This window comes from Frieseomelitta varia, unplaced genomic scaffold (assembly GCF_011392965.1).
Source record: "Frieseomelitta varia isolate USP_RPSP 00005682 unplaced genomic scaffold, Fvar_1.2 scaffold_735, whole genome shotgun sequence".
Classification (NCBI taxonomy): domain Eukaryota; kingdom Metazoa; phylum Arthropoda; class Insecta; order Hymenoptera; family Apidae; genus Frieseomelitta; species Frieseomelitta varia.
Window position 1 is genome coordinate 43,976 of NW_025110518.1, and position 15,799 is coordinate 59,774.

The 15,799-nt window shown below is 40.2% G+C and overlaps 3 protein-coding genes and 1 non-coding gene across 11 annotated transcripts in view; 2 read left to right on the plus strand and 2 right to left on the minus strand.

The window, feature by feature from the left end:
- The window catches only part of LOC122535539 (protein neuralized), a 29,421-nt gene extending 20,573 nt beyond the window's left edge, over positions 1–8,848 (plus strand). For all 6 annotated transcript variants that reach the window (XM_043667168.1, XM_043667167.1, XM_043667165.1 and 3 more), the window contains 2 exons: positions 1,040–1,608; positions 2,084–8,848. In XM_043667168.1, coding sequence (XP_043523103.1) covers positions 1,040–1,608; positions 2,084–3,212 — 1,698 coding nt within the window. In that variant the 3' untranslated portion in view covers positions 3,213–8,848. The remainder of the gene's footprint in view (positions 1–1,039; positions 1,609–2,083) is intronic.
- Positions 8,849–9,119: 271 nt separating this feature from the next.
- On the minus strand, positions 9,120–12,950 carry LOC122535540 (tubulin alpha-1 chain-like). Of its 3 annotated transcripts, none has more exons than XM_043667172.1 (6): positions 11,975–12,950; positions 11,736–11,897; positions 11,145–11,361; positions 10,178–11,007; positions 9,643–9,806; positions 9,120–9,438 (listed from the first exon to the last, which is right to left on the minus strand). In XM_043667172.1, the coding sequence occupies exons 1-6, from the start codon at positions 12,020–12,022 to the stop codon at positions 9,309–9,311; spliced, it is 1,551 nt and encodes a 516-aa protein (XP_043523107.1). In that variant the 5' UTR covers positions 12,023–12,950; the 3' UTR covers positions 9,120–9,308. The 3 variants fall into 3 exon arrangements, with proteins under 3 accessions (XP_043523107.1, XP_043523108.1, XP_043523109.1); XM_043667173.1 differs by having other exon boundaries at positions 9,123–9,438; positions 11,736–11,860; XM_043667174.1 differs by lacking the exon at positions 11,736–11,897 and having other exon boundaries at positions 9,124–9,438; positions 12,261–12,950.
- Trnas-gcu lies at positions 12,298–12,379 on the plus strand. The gene has a single exon. It is a non-coding gene; the product is annotated as a tRNA-Ser (tRNA).
- A 39-nt stretch (positions 12,951–12,989) lies between the features above and the next one.
- On the minus strand, positions 12,990–14,762 carry LOC122535541 (ras suppressor protein 1). Its single transcript, XM_043667175.1, has 8 exons — positions 14,544–14,762; positions 14,096–14,146; positions 13,898–14,018; positions 13,719–13,837; positions 13,562–13,644; positions 13,384–13,498; positions 13,169–13,301; positions 12,990–13,093 (listed from the first exon to the last, which is right to left on the minus strand). Exons 1-8 carry the CDS (start codon positions 14,707–14,709, stop codon positions 13,009–13,011), a joined length of 873 nt encoding a protein of 290 aa, XP_043523110.1. The 5' UTR covers positions 14,710–14,762; the 3' UTR covers positions 12,990–13,008.
- Positions 14,763–15,799: the final 1,037 nt, after the last annotated feature.

Below are 15,799 nucleotides of genomic sequence, written 5' to 3' on the forward strand. Positions count from 1 at the left end.
AATTCAATTGAAATAATTTGAAAACTAAAGGAAATTCTTATATTTGATAAGATCAGAAAGACTGGAAGCTTGTGTCATAAGAATTCTAAGAAAAGAAGGTTCAGGTATCTACGACCTATTAAAAGTATCCTCGTGATCAATTCTAGGCCATTCTAGGCTTATTGAGTTCTTTGAGTGATGCATGGACTTTCGATAGAATGTTAGCAATTTGGAAGAAATCGTAGGACCTTAGATATTTTAATTGCTAGCCTGAATTCTGCTTGGTCTTATTGCTCAATGGACGAAACGTGTTTAAAGTACGCAAAGTAGAGAGAGTTTCCAAGAGTAATTACACGAGATCTTGTAAAATTTCTCCTTTGTACTAAATATGAAAATAATAAAGTTTCTAGTGAATATTTAATCTTAAAATCACAGTAACAACGCTCTAAAGTATAACAAATGAAAGCACTTGTAAAATATTCAGCATGAAATTTATAACTAGACTACTAGGTTTTTATAGAAATGCATGCTTTTGAAGATGAAGAATCTTGACAGGAAACTGCCACTTTGAATATTTTACAGATTTTTCCATGTAATACACATAATATGTATTTCATGCAACTCTGTGTTTTTGAAAATCCAATTGTTGAAAATTAATTTCGAATAAATCACTATTACATAACAGATTATGAAAACTAATTTCCATTGGACAAAGAATTTCCTTGACTAGATCAGGATCACAATTAGAGCCAAGTTACGTAGAAAGTAGCCAATCCTCAATGATCCAGTTTGAAGAGTTTAATTTAAGAAGAGAAACGAGCTTTGTTACTTTATTTAATAGTTCATTCAATATTGAGTAATGTAGGTAATAGAAGTAGACAAACAAGTCTAGAATGGAACCGTAGCTTGATAGTTCTGCAACTGTTTTGCATAAAATAAAAATGACACAATCAATGCGATTCGTGTACTGTGTTGATAACTTACACACTTACATAATTAATCATAATATAGTTGGATCTATCTCCCGTTTTATTCTAATCTATTGTTGTTCTTCTTCCAGGTCTGTGTCAAATTCCTCGAGATCTCGGACAACTGGAGCGGCGTGATCCGGTTCGGTTTCACCAGCAACGACCCGATCAACCTGCGAAATGGCCTTCCAAGGTACGCCTGCCCGGACCTCACGAACAAACCCGGCTACTGGGCGAAGGCCATGGCCGAGAGGTTCGCCGAAAGGGATACGGTGCTCTTCTATTACGTCACATCCGCCGGAGACGTGCACTTCGGCGTGAACGGCGAGGAAAAGGGCGTGTTCTTCAGCGGCGTGGAGACACGGGGCCCTTTGTGGGCAATCATCGACGTGTACGGCAACAGCACTGCCATCGAGTTCGTCGATCCCAACAGGCAACACTTCAACAACATCAGGAGAGGCACCGAGCACAGCAACGAAGATAACGCGCAACACAGCAGGCACTCGGCCATGGACGACGCGAGCAACGCGAGCAGAGACGTCGAGAGGATCATCGTTTCGTCCATGCAGGGCATTTCCATCCATCACGAGCCCGATGTCGAGCTACCTGGACTCAGGTTTCAGCCGGCCGGTGTCATCTTCACGCCGCTACCCTTCCACTCGTGAGTAGCTTCGGGGATAATTCGCAACGCGATCGCGAGATCGAGCTTTTCACTCTTTTGCTAGTTGGCGAAGATCTTTGATGATCACAGAGAAGTTGGAGAATTTTTTCTTTATATATAAAAGTAGAAGTCGGGTTTCTGTTATAGTTCTGATAGGTTTTATTTTGTTGTATTTTAATGCTGTTACATATAATTCTTATAAATGACGACGATAATTATTATTATTTTACCAGTTAAATAACATCAGTTCTTTTCTACTGAAAGAGTGTTAACTCGACCGCAAAATCTTCACCGCTTAGAACCTCTATTTACCTATGTACATAATAAACTTCAAATCCACACTACCCAACGTCACATCCTAGTTCTTCGGACACTGGCTTCTAAGCAAACATTGATCGGCTCTAAACTGACGTTTAAACGTCATTACCATTCCCACCATATCCTCTAATGGTTTCTTGGTTTCTTCATTTTCCAGAACCCGAGGCAGGAACATCCGCTTCAGTAACCAGCAGTGCGTGGCGACGCGGACCGACACGGAATTCTGTCACGGCTATGCGTTCACAAACCAGCCGTTGCTACTGGGCGAGCGATTGGTCGTGCAGATCCTCGCCACAGAACCCATGTACGTTGGCGCTCTGGCTCTAGGTCTCACTTCTTGCGACCCAGCTCGACTGACCCCTGAAGACCTGCCTGACGATAGCGATCTCTTGCTGGATCGTCCAGAGTACTGGGTAGTCTCGAAGGATGTCGCGTCGAGTCCTCAGCCTGGCGACGAGATAGCCTTCACGGTGACTCACTTCGGTGAGGTTCAAATGAGCAAGAACGGCGGGCCGCCAAACGTGGTGATGCACGTGGACCAAAGTCTTCAGTTGTGGGCGTTCTTCGACGTGTACGGTAGCACGCAACGTGTCAGAATGCTGGCCGAAAGACCCACGTCGCCACCGAGACAACGCCAAAGCAATCCATCGCCAGCCACCATCCTGCAACAGCAGCAGCAGCAGCAACAACAACAGCAACAACAGCAACATTGCAATCACAGTAACGCAGCCACCGAACTGTCCAGATTTTCCGAGATGGTTCAGTTCAAACCAGCCATCGGTGGTGGCACCGTGTTGGTTGTGAACCTTCCCCCTCAGACTAGTTACGTTACACCGTCCTCGTCAACGCCACAGCCCACGTACGTCTCTGCTGGACACAGGAATCAACACGTGCACCTTCCAGCGGTCACCGCTACGTCGTCCACGGCGTCCACGTCGCACCCCGGATCTTCCAGACAGTCCTCGCCGCCTCTAACAGGCACCATGGCCAGTACAGGCTCGTCCACGTACGTGGAGCCGGTGAATTATCAAAGTCTCGACGGTACACTCACCTCGCAGGCATCCTCCCACTTGCAGCAATGGAGCGAGGGCCTGCAACCTACGCCCGGGCAACCGAACGAATGCTCGGTCTGCTACGAAAGAAGCATCGACAGCGTGCTGTACATGTGCGGTCACATGTGCATGTGCTACCCTTGCGCGATCCAGCAATGGTGCGGCAAAGGTGGCGGACACTGCCCACTCTGCAGAGCGACCATCAGGGACGTGATCCGTATCTATAGATCCTGAACGACGGCGCAGCCACTCCGCGGGAGGAACGGTTCCAGGGGCTAATTGACGCCCGGTCAAGTCGCGCTAGTACGTCTTCTCGGAACAAGCAAACGCCGTAGCTTCGTCACACGATTCACCATCTGTGACAGCGTGCGACATTTTTCAAGTTCTCGTCCGCGAAGAAGCAACGCTCAGAATGAACGTGTACGGCGAACATCTTCGGCAACGAAGAGGTTGCAGAAGCCAAGCCCAACTGTTCTACTGCCGATTCTGAGATTTGGTCCCGTTTGGTGGGGACCGAAGGTTGAGTTGGTCACGAGGTTCTCAGGATCTTAGAACTTTAGGAAACGGCGAAGACGCTGTCGGAAATAATATCTCAGATGTGGAGGGAAGAGATTAGTCGCGTCTATTGCCACGAAAATCATTAGCAGGACTGCGAGACGAGAACACGTGGAGTATCTTTGTTCGTCGGCGGTTTTGCTATCCTCGTAAACGTCAATGAGATTCGCTCAGTGTCGCCCAAAACTGTTCTATTTCGTTTCGCGAGCGAGTGATGCGAAGATTCTGTGTACGCGTGTACGCCTTTGAGCTTTTGACAGAGAACAAAACGAATGAGAGTGAGACGTATGAGAGATGAAGAAGCGAATGAGTGAAGAAACTAGGAAAGAAAGAGAGTAATATTGATCTTAGATATTTTCACAATCGACATTATACATATATGTATATATATATATTATATATATTATATACTATATATATATACTATATATATATATATATATTATCGCTACCGTTACTATCATTACCACTTACTGCTGCTACTATTCTCTCAAGCCTTTAGTTATTATTTTTATTTGTACGATTAGTAATATTATCATGATTCTGCAACGACAATACCGGTCGTAATGTTATTCTTGTATGGAGAAAGTAACCTTGATGATGGATACCATTATTTTTTATCACTCCGGTGTAATCTCGAAGAGAGGTCACCTGGATCTTTAGTCGAAATCGATCGTGGTGTCGTTCTATTTTATTTAATGATTTAAAAGAAAAATAAACAAAAAAAAAAAAAAAAAAAAAAAAAAAAAAAAAAAAAAAGGAAACGCTCGTGTGTTTGGTGAAACATGCGCCTAGGGCGCGGTTAGATTTATGTCGCTTTCACACCCCCATCTGGGTTCTTATGTTAGTCGTTCTTTTTTTTGACTCTTTCGTCTCTCGATTCGCTCGCGCAGAGTCGGAACGATCGCGATTTTATTGTTGTGTGTCCTCGAGCTTGCAAGACGCCGCGAGTGCGTCCCTTCCTCGTTTGTTACTTTCGACAATAACGTGCTTGGACATGTAACGTGTATAACTTTGAAGTTGTTGACGGTTCGAGCGACCATAAGTAACTGCGTCGTGTGTATAAAAACGACTGCTACGTATAAAAAAAACGTCGTACGTATTACCAAAGAAACAACGCGACACGTATATGATTCCTCCTCCGCTCTGCGTATGTTTCGACACGGAACTCGCACGCGCGCTCCTCCACGCAGCCAGCCTTAAATGGACGAATGAGTTTTTGATACGTTTTAGAATTTAGCGTTACCGTTTTCTACCGAATTCGCGCGCCCCTCCCATACACGCAAGAAACGTTATTACACGGAGAAAAACAACGTAAACTCGTCCCTGGCAGTTGCAACAACGCGAATCCTGGCGACGCGTTTAATTGGAATAACTGCGAGGACCGAGGCATCCAATTGCAAATTGTATTCCTTTGGAGGATGTAACTTTTCAATATCGTAGAATTCTTTACGGAAGATTGTTCCACGTGGTGTATTTGATATGAATTTTATCATCTTATATCATTGATTTACATACATTTGCTAGCGTTGTAACAAAAGATGATCCAACAACGTTCAAGGATCAGTTATATCAATATGCTACAATAACGATAATATTAAAGAAAGTCCAACCGATAATACCGATTTACGTGACGTTCTAGTCTTTCAGAAAGATACAGTTGCGAATTGCGAAACCTCCGGAACCACCGTGAATCGAGAAAGCGAAAAAAAAGCCTAGAATCGTTCGTGTCACTCTTGTTCGGCGTAAGAAGCGGTCCAGCGAGACGCTAAACATATCTCTAACTGCAGACCTCCGCGTTGCATTTCCTAACTTCATTAACGACAAAAGTACAAGCCAAGTTACTATACACTAGATTGCGTAGCGTTCTAAGGGGAGAAAAAAATGTTTAGAGGCTTTTATCAGTGTTGACGACTAAAATGGAATTATTTGAGGCGCTTGATAGCCAAGCGGACGTTGGCTTGGCAGCCATCGAACTTTCGTTCCGACTCTTTAACTCCGATAAAAAAAAAACGGTACCTTACCTTATTCTTAACTGACAATTGCGTTTCGATCGTCGATCACGATCCAACATCTCTCGGCTATCGAGTCTCTCTCATTTGTTATGGACTAAAAGGGATTTATAGAATCTCGTAGCGTCTCGCTCCGACCACGTTCTGTCCATGACCTGTCTGGCGATCGTAGCGAGCGTTTTGCCAATTGTAATTTGCCTGGACGAGTAATATTACTGCCCCCTCCCCTCTCCACGAAGTTCGCGCCAATTCGCCTCGACGCGAACGGAGTTTATCGAGTCGACTGACCGTGGAACGATAAACGACGATCTCGTTTCACGGTCTGTCGAGTTCTACTGAGGAGGATCTCATCCTCGTCGCGTGAGATCGCTTTATTTTCGTACAGCAAGTTGAGACGATGCCGAGGACTGGCGGCCTCACGCGGAAGACGCCAGAAAATCCAAGAGAAACGACAAGAAAAAAGAAAAGAAATGAAACACAAAACGAAGAACGAAGAAGCGAGAAGAATGATGTGTCCTAATGACGATCCGAGAGACGAGCGTCCTCGTGGCCGTGCCTTATAGACAGTTTTGCCGACAGTCGGCATCTCGCGTCGTGCGACTCGCGCTTTGCTCGTTCGAGCGTCCTCCTATCGATCGACGGAGATCGCCCTGGCCAGAAGTTCGTCTCCCGATCATTCGTTCCGGGTGGGCCGTTGCTCCGCAACGATCGGCCCCGTTCAGCCCAACTCGCAGATTAAAACGTTCGCGAGGGTAAGAAAGAAACGAGCAACGCAATCGTTTTGCTGTTTATCACATTGGTACACTCGTTTGGGACTCGTTTAATTCTCGATCGACGTCGTATCTGTGATGCGTTTTAATGGGAGTAGGGAAGATTGTAGGGAAATGAGAGGTTGGTCTGATTTTCTTCCGAGTTTTTTTTTTTTTTCTTTTGTAATGAATTTATTTTTCATTGGAGGTATTTGACATTACGTCATTGGTATTTGGAATTGCACAAAACTGCGAGGTGCGTTATATGTTTTGCCTAAACACGTATCGACAATAATCAAATGCGTTTCAATGCCAAGGAACAAGCGTTATATATTACATTGGGTTGCACGCGAAATGCACGTGAAAATTCACGTAACGCGTGTTTGTACGCTTGAAATGTATCCTTTACGCGAGAAACGTACAGACACGCGACTGCCACGTCACCGAGTCTAGTCTCTACGAAATTCAACGACCGACGTTTTATTATTTTCCCACGCCGCGCAGGTGAAAATCAACTTTCAATTTGTCGCTCGTGCCAGCAGCAAACGCATCACAAAGCGCGAGCATTCATTCAGCGTGTTCAATGCGTTCAATCGGAAGGAGATCGAGGTTGCTCGTTCAACGATTCTCACAACGCGATACCGAAGAAATCCGGCGAGAAAAGAAAAAATAATTGAAAAATACTTGAGCGTCTCTTTCCACCGAGAAACAAATTGCCCGTGGACGCACTTTGTTCGTGCAGTGAAGGAACGCTCGTGAGTATATATATATATATATATTTAAAACGGGAAAGGAAGAATCGCTGGAGAGAGAAAGAATAAGAAAGAAAGAAGGATCGAAGTAGACCGATTGCGAAAAACGGTGGAAAGAAAAGAAAAGAGAAGAGAGAGACGTCACATCACAGACGTCAAATTGGGATTGCGGTGTTAGAAACGCGCGTTCCGCGAGAGGAAGAAACTCGGAAAGAGATTAGAGACACAACGAGTGAAAGAGAAAAGAAAAACTGTATCGTCGGACAATGGATGTCGGGCAATAAAGCAGTAGTGAAATGTCTAGTCCAGCGAGCGGCAGCTTTAACTTGTCTGCTGATCCAAAAAAGAAATGAGATGATAAATGATGATGATAATTGTATTGGAATTAAAGAGAGAGAGAGAGAGAAAGGTGATCTTTAAACAAAACGAAACAAAACAAAAAGAAAAGAAATAACGGTTAAGTATGTACGAGAGTAAGAGTGAGAGAGTGTGGAACGGTCGCGCGAGTGCATTTGTATGGTGAGTATGAGAAGAGAACGAGAGAGTGGAGAGAAATTTTATATAAAATACAAAGTTTTAAATGAAAGAAAGTTTGCTGATTATTATCGCGCGTGTCGAGCAGAGATCATACGAAGCCACGCGACACACGCAACGAGAATCTTTTTATTAGGATACTCTATTTACGATAGGATCATAATAGTCGTAATCGCGCTCGACTTCGATGAAAGGTGTCAGAGGCGAAACGTCGTTCAATATTCGCTCTTCCTGTTTCGCGTTACTATGTCGAACGTTTGTAAAAATGTGGAGAAAAAATGTAGAAAGAAGAAGGAAGTGAGAAAAGATGAAGTTCATCGCCGTTCAACGTGAACCTAACTAACGAACAGAAATGATCGATAGGTAGGCGTTCCTTCGCCGATGAAAACGATATATCTAGACGAATATATATTCCTAAGAATCGAATGAACAGACGCTGTCGTTAATGCCACCGGGTCATTGTCGTCGTGACACTTATTACCATTGTATATCGGTGTACCGATCGATCGATGTCTTTTACTTTTTGTCATCGTCGTTGTGGTTCTTCTCACATTTCCTTCCCCGCCCTCATCATCCCTCGCCGTTTTTCTTTTTTTCATCGTAAGTTCATCGTTTGGTTTTTTCCTTTATTTTTTTTTTTTTTTTTATATAATAGACGAACTCGATTAGCAAGTTGGAATTTCCTTTTTTCTTGATTGATTGTCACGCGCGGGGACGCTGTTCCAGGTCCTCTCTTATTTTTTATTACTATTTTTTTATTATTATTACTATTATTGATATTATTATTATTATTATTATTATTATTATTATTATTATTATTATTATTATTATTATTATCGTCATTATCATTATCTTTATTATTATTATTATTATTAATATTATTATTGCCTTTTTTCTTGCACCACTCAGCGAGATAAGCATAAAAAAAAAAAAAAAAGAAGAAAAAGAAGGAAGAAGAGCAATTTCGAAGCGTATATGAATGCGATGGGAAGCGCGAGGGCGCGTATACGCGTTTTCATATCAGGTGTGCTGTCCGTTACGTCGTGGTTTGGGAAGAAAGAGAATGGTAGAAAAGAAAAATGAAAAAAGAAAAAAAAAAAAAAGTAAAGATGTCACCCTTGTCCCGCCCTTCGAGATTGAAAGATGATTCTATGTGCGATAAGAGTTCTCTGTAACTAAAGCTATCGATTACGAATTTATACATATGTAATATAATTCGTGTAGCCGCGTGCTGTCCTACACAATAAAAAGCCTGTAATATCTATGAATCCGTATGGGTCGTCTTGCAATTATCGCCCTTCCCTTCACAAGAATAAATCGAACGTCGTAATTATCTTGAAAGACGTTTGTCCAACGTTTTTTTAAATTGTTTCTAAATAAATATATTAATCTTCAACTATTGTCCTCCAATAATGACATACTATTGATTTTTCAATTTGGAAAAAATAGCTTGACAAAGCAATATCGATTTAATTCAATTAGTCGAGAGTAGCGTGAAATTTCAAATATAATTTCATTTTAGGAAAGAAACAAACTTTTATTCACAAAATAAAAGTTTACAAATTGTGTATACGTACATTAAAAGTAAAACTATCTATTAAAACAATGTACAGAACCACTAGAAACAAAATCAACAAAAACATAGTGTATAGTTTGTACAAAAATCGTTCTCGTAAAATATTTCTGGATGAAAAAAGACGAATCTCGCGTCAGAAATATGACGCCCGTTTAATTTTCATCTTCACCCTCGCCAGCGTCTGTCGAGTCCATGCCGACTTCTTCGTAATCTTTCTCCAAAGCAGCGAGATCTTCTCTGGCTTCGTTAAACTCGCTCACCTCCATGTTTTCATTCACGTACCTACATTTTATCGCCAAAATAATTAGAGATCTCAATACGAATCCTTTAATATAAACTGTATTATTAATTCATTTGATTTATCATTAAATGAATTTTATTACGAACTTGTCAAAAATTTTTATTTCTAACTCGAAATAAAAGTTGCCGATCGTCTTCCTATTTTCTTTGAGAAATAAAATTAACTTTCGCGTTAATATAATTTACCAATGAATAAATGCGTGTTTCCCGAACATCAGATCGAATTTCCTATTTAATCTCGTGTATGCTTCAGCGATTGCTGTGGTATTTGCAAGCATTGCCATAGCGCGTTGCACTTTGGCAAGATCCCCACCAGGCACCACTGTTGGCGGTTGATAATTAATTCCTACCTAAAAATCCAATTAACATCTTCAATTGTCGACTGTTACCTGCCTTTCAATGTTTCTTCAAAAAAGACATAAGAAATACCACCTTGAAATAAATTAAATTAAAAATATTCGTAATCTCGAGCCACCAATAATCCAGATGACCAATAATCCCATTTGGAGAGAAGAAAAAAAAAAAGTTTCATTCGATTCAAAAATTCCAATTCTTGTTTCAATCGTTTCGATTAAAAATTGTGTAAACACAAATTCTATGACGTTTCAATATCTCATGGCTAATGTAACGTTACAGATTACAGATTAACCAATATTTATTCAAGCATCCGTCAAAAAAAAAAAAAAAAAAAAAATCGTAGGAGGAGAGAAGAATCCTTTACCTTAAAGCCAGTAGGGCACCAGTCAACAAACTGTATCGCCCTCTTCGTCTTGATGGTCGCGATAGAGGCGTTCACGTCTTTCGGGACCACGTCCCCTCTGTACAACAGGCAGCACGCCATGTATTTCCCCATCTGTGGATTGCATTTGACCATTTGCATGGCCGGTTCGAAGCACGAGGACGTCAGCTCCATCACCGTCAATTGTTCGTGGTAAGCTTTCTCAATCGAGACGATCGGCGCGTACGTGACTAAAGGGAAATGAATCCTCGGGTACGGGACCAGATTCGTTTGGAACTCCGTTAAATCCACGTTCAACGCCCCATCGAATCTCAACGAGGCCGTGATCGACGACACTATCTGCCCGATTAATCTGTTCAGGTTCGTGTACGTCGGCCTTTCTATGTCTAAATTTCGCCTGCAGATGTCGTAGATCGCCTCGTTGTCGACGAGGAACGCGCAGTCCGAGTGCTCCAACGTCGTGTGCGTGGTTAAGATTGCGTTGTAAGGTTCAACCACCGCGGTGGAGATTTGCGGCGAGGGATAAATGGCGAACTCGAGCTTGGCCTTCTTGCCGTAGTCTACGGAGAGCTGCTCCATTAGCAGGCTGGTGAATCCGGAACCGGTGCCACCGCCGAACGCGTGGAATATCAGGAAACCTTGGAGAGCGGTGCACATGTCGGCGATCTTGCGAATTCTGTCGAGGACCAGATCGATTATCTCCTTGCCGAGGGTGTAGTGACCCCGAGCGTAGTTGTTCGCCGCGTCCTCTTTGCCGGAGATCAGTTGCTCCGGGTGGAATAATTGATGATAGGTTCCCGTTCGAACTTCGTCTGAAATTGTAGAACGACAAGATAAGGGACGTTCTGAACGTTGCTCGATTTCTTCAACCGTACGTAGCTGTTTCACAGCAAACACGATTTGCAAAACGATTTATGTAATCAGAATGACTGGTCAGAGTTAAACCTACCGATGACCGTTGGCTCAAGGTCCAGAAATACAGCCCGCGGGACGTATTTTCCGCCGCCAGTTTCGCTGAAGAATGTTTGAAAGCCTTCGTCGCTGGAGCAACTCTGGGGCGGAAGCATGCCATCGGGTTGTATGCCGTGCTCTAAGCAATACAGCTCCCAACAGGCGTTGCCCATTTGAACGCCCCCTTGGCCAATGTGAACCGACAGTACTTCACGCTTACGGATTAAATAAGTAAAACTGTTACAATTTCCTCTACTTTTGAATATTATCAGCTATGAACAAGAATCATTATATGTAATGTTATAGGAAATATTAGCGATATCGATTACTATTAACGTTGTTAATAATTATAAAATATGTGATTTTTATGTATAATGTTTCAAGACACGCTGTCATTAGGAATAGTATAAGTTGTTAATGCAAATTAATAACAAATCTATCGGATCTATCGATAGGTAACAATTTCCTTTCCAGCAAATGTAAATTTCTTTCTACGAGCAGTGGAAATTTAAATGGCGGTCTTACTTTTCTACGTAATTATCGGAATATTTGGCTGCACGTGAACAACTAAAATTAAAGAAACAATTACCATTTTGGCGAATTGTAGATGACTCGGTGAAAGTAAGGAGAGAGGCGAATCTTGACAGGATGGATGCCTGAATTCAAAACTGAATGAACTGCACGTTTTGTTACAAGCACATTTTGTTTCTGTTGCTATGAAACAAGAATTGTAACAAAATACAAGGTGTCTCTGTCAGGAATATCGTAAAACCGATTGTCACAGAGCGATACCTATTTGATAGTTAGAATCGATTACCTCTTACTCACCTTACGAGTTCTTCCCAGCATTCCATCCCATACATAATCGTTTTTCATACAAATTCTAATGTAATAATTATGTTCTTTGGAAGTTTCTTCTTAAACAATGACGTATTTATTTAAAAATTAATATATTAATTTTTATGAAACAACGTGTAATGTTTTTTTTTTTTTTTTTTTTAATGGTTAGAAATGATCTTGAGGTTTTGAAGATTATCGATGATTCTTGAGATGCATACAGTAACAGTTACTATTGTTAAACAAAGCTCAAGATTTTCGAAAGGGTGAAACTCACCCCTGTTGGAAGAACATTTTTTCAGTATGTTTGAACTGACGAGGTGGCCGAGAGGTTAAGGCGTTGGACTGCTAATCCAATGTGCTCTGCACGCGTGGGTTCGAATCCCATCCTCGTCGAATTAATTTTTGCTTTTCCATTCTCATCAAATACGATTTGTTATTTTTGCATTATTCACATACTGTTAGAATGTCTTTAGTATTAATATTAATGAAAATAATACATACACCTGTATTTAAACAAGCATTGCGTAAAGCATGAGGTAATTCGAGCAAGCCAAAAAGCTTTGTTAATTCAAAATTGCTGTTTGCGTGTTAGTTAAACGAAATAGAAATGAATTGCATTTACTCTAGGAAAGAAAACAAAAAAATGTATGACAAATGAGCTACTATAGAAATTATTTGGTCAAGGACTGCTGACTTCTAATTGATTTAAAGTACAGTTTATTATATAAATTATATTTATTATTTACTTGTTATAAAAATAGCACTTATTATATATTAGATCGTCAACTCTGATTAACATAACAATTACATAATATTACATAATATGTATATATATATAATAATGTACGTATATATAATTCATGTTGTACGCATGTCACGTGTTGCAAGATTTAAATGCATAATATCTATTTTTGTGTTAATATTTAAGGCACCGCTTTCATTGCAATAATGTTACAGCTACGAAATTTCTGGCAGTGAATTAGAAAGAATTGTGTTAGTTTGGAAATATTTTTGTTCCTGTTTTAACGAACGCGGGATATTTTCTTACTCTTGTCGTTTTCTATCGGCGGCGGTGGCCCTTTGGCGCTTTGGTGTCGATTATACACGCTGGAATAGAAAAAGAAACGGTCACAAGATATCTTGATAAACAATTTATACATAAAACAAGTGCATAATACTTACTACCTATACGTTTCAGAACGTATGTAATCTATAACGTGAGAAATGCCAACTTGCAATTGATCGCCGATCGGTGTTACCCACGGATTAAATTCCATTCGAAACACTGCCTTGTTACTCACCAAGTCCAAATTTCCTAAAATATTAGGTTTGCACTACTCTGTCTGTCTAATTCATAAAAGTATTTTTAAATTTGCTTCCGTTTTAAATGAGCACACCTATTTCTGGAGGTAGGACTGTTAGTCGGTTCCCTTGAATGTGTAACTCTCTGAGTCGCGTCAATTCTCCGATTTCTTTTGGCAACTCAATCAAATCATTTTCTCTCAGTACAAGCTACAATACGTGTAAAAATTCAATGTTAATTGAAGGATAATCTAAAAGCATCCTCGTACTCACAATTTGTAAATTCTTTAGTTGCCCAATTTCTGGAGGTAAATATTCAAAATCATTGTCAGCCAAATACAGTGCTCTCAATGTCTCTGTAAAAGGAAATACTGTTTGAATCTAGGCCTGAATTAAATACGACTTTAAATATGATCAAACTGCTACTAACCCATCATGAAAAAGTTCCCTGGCAAATTCTTCTCGCTTAAATTGTTATACGTTAGATCTAAGACCTCTAATACTGGAAAAGCACCAAATCCACGCGGAAGTACATCCAATTTGTTCATCCTATAAATTTGTTTATAATGTATAAGATGTCATAAATTAATGGTGAGCAAAAGAACTTACCCAACATTAAGAATCCGTAACTTTGGCATCTGCGACAATGAAATTGGAAGCTCAGTTATGTGATTATTGAACAGGTTCAGTATCTCCAAGTTGATTAGATTAGCAAGGCCCGGTGGTACAGCTGTACAAAGAAAACAATGTAAGCAAAGAGTATAATTTATCACTGACTGAAATGTCGGAAAAATTTTCCAAACATACCTTGAATTTTATTATGACTCAGTGTCAACCTTGTGATATTAATCATATTAACTGAAACAGAAAAAAAAAACATTTTAGACATTTGTACGCGCTAAAAAATAAAAAAAATTATGTGTTCCAAATCACCAACTAAAATTATATTGTTAAACAAACACGAATAGCAGTAACAATGACAATATTGATACCATCGTCAACATTCGTATTAATTTAGAAACGAAAAAAATTCGCAAAATATTGAGAAAAATCTATCTTCGTCAAAACGATGATCATTATTCGTTTTTGAATTGCTTGGCGGTCAAGATAATTTGCCGCGCATGCGGGGACACGCCCACCGCGTGGGCAAGCAACAAATGGCCACCTCGGATTTCCATCCGCTCCAAAAACCAGTCAAGACAAGTTGCCTAATTTGGCGAACGAAACAAGGCCTATGACGGTATGATGGACTCACGCAATCCGGGCATCTCCTCGAACGTTGAGATACTCTTATCCGCGAGATCCAACTCCGGGTTCTGGATCTCGCGGGCCTCGTCGAGCACCTTCTTCGCTTTTGACATCTTCCCCGCTGGAATACACGACACTGGGGCCTGATTCATTGCGCGCGCAATCGTACACATGCACGTCAGAAGCTTTAAATAAACCTCTCCCGTGACTCGACGCACGACTCACTAACTTTACTTGATCCTGCTCGCCGGATTGTAGTCGTAGATCGTCAACAGATGGCGCGCGCATTTGCACCGCCAATTTTGAAACAAGATACATGCGTATATCGTCCAGCTAGGGATTTTATTGTTTTGTCTTCTTTGAAGAGGTACTGGGAATATTTTGTAGAAAACGGAGATGAAGATTTAATGTAATTCAATGGATATACATTTTTCATAATTGAAACGATGGAAATTTCTGTTTAATTAGAGAATTTGTTAAAAGTAAAATATATTAAATTGTGAACGTTTCTTCAAAAGTATAAATTTTATGCGTCTTTACAGGTTTTGGGACAAAATATCCTGGTGTAAATTTTGTATTCTGCATAATAGTGACTGCACCAAGTAAGACACGCTCGTATCATTGCGTATTCATTGCAATTTAACTTTTCTTTTTTTTTTTTTAATTTTAGAAAATTCAAATGATCAAGATTACGAATAAAATAAAAACCTTACGTCGTTTTAACTACTAATTTTATCGACTAATTATCTCAATGCTAATGCTAAAGTTAGCTAATAATTTCAATTGTTAATTACTTTATTTCTCACACATCATTACAACATATTACAAATTACATACGAAACGTACTATACGTGAAATTACTTCTTTAAAATATTACACGATTAAACTTATGTCACAGATGTATATTCTACATACAAAAAATTTACTAAAGAACTGTTTTATATACTTATTACACGGGTCACGATTTACACTTGCATTGAATTTGTTAAGAAAAGAAAAGAATATCCGAAAACGATACAACGATTAATTTAGAAAATTGAAACAAATATTTTTGCTAAAAGATTAGCAGTAAAAGACAAAATTATTTTCGTAATTAAAACAGTCCAATCTATCCTTATCAGTCAATGGTGTTTATAATCATTGATTTACAATTGGTCAATGCTATGATAAATCTTTTTTGTGCATGATTCTTATCCAAGGAGCGTACTCGCTCCAATCACAAGTATACAGATGGCGACACGAATTCAATATTCGAAGATCATT

Excerpts from the sequence above, each read along its gene's own strand:
- LOC122535541 (XM_043667175.1), bottom strand. The coding sequence starts at position 14,709 with ATGTGTACGATTGCGCGCGCAATGAATCAGGCCCCAGTGTCGTGTATT. Across the intron at positions 13,302-13,383 it reads AGTCCTACCTCCAGAAATAG|GAAATTTGGACTTGGTGAGT; the intron begins GTGTGCTCATTT and ends CTAATATTTTAG. Across the intron at positions 13,094-13,168 it reads CGTTCTGAAACGTATAGGTA|CGTGTATAATCGACACCAAA; the intron begins GTAAGTATTATG and ends TTTCTATTCCAG.
- LOC122535540 (XM_043667172.1), bottom strand. The coding sequence starts at position 12,022 with ATGAAAAACGATTATGTATGGGATGGAATGCTGGGAAGAACTCGTAAG. Across the intron at positions 11,362-11,735 it reads ATCTACAATTCGCCAAAATG|CGTGAAGTACTGTCGGTTCA; the intron begins GTAATTGTTTCT and ends TTAATCCGTAAG. Across the intron at positions 9,807-10,177 it reads GGTGCCCTACTGGCTTTAAG|GTAGGAATTAATTATCAACC; the intron begins GTAAAGGATTCT and ends TTGGATTTTTAG.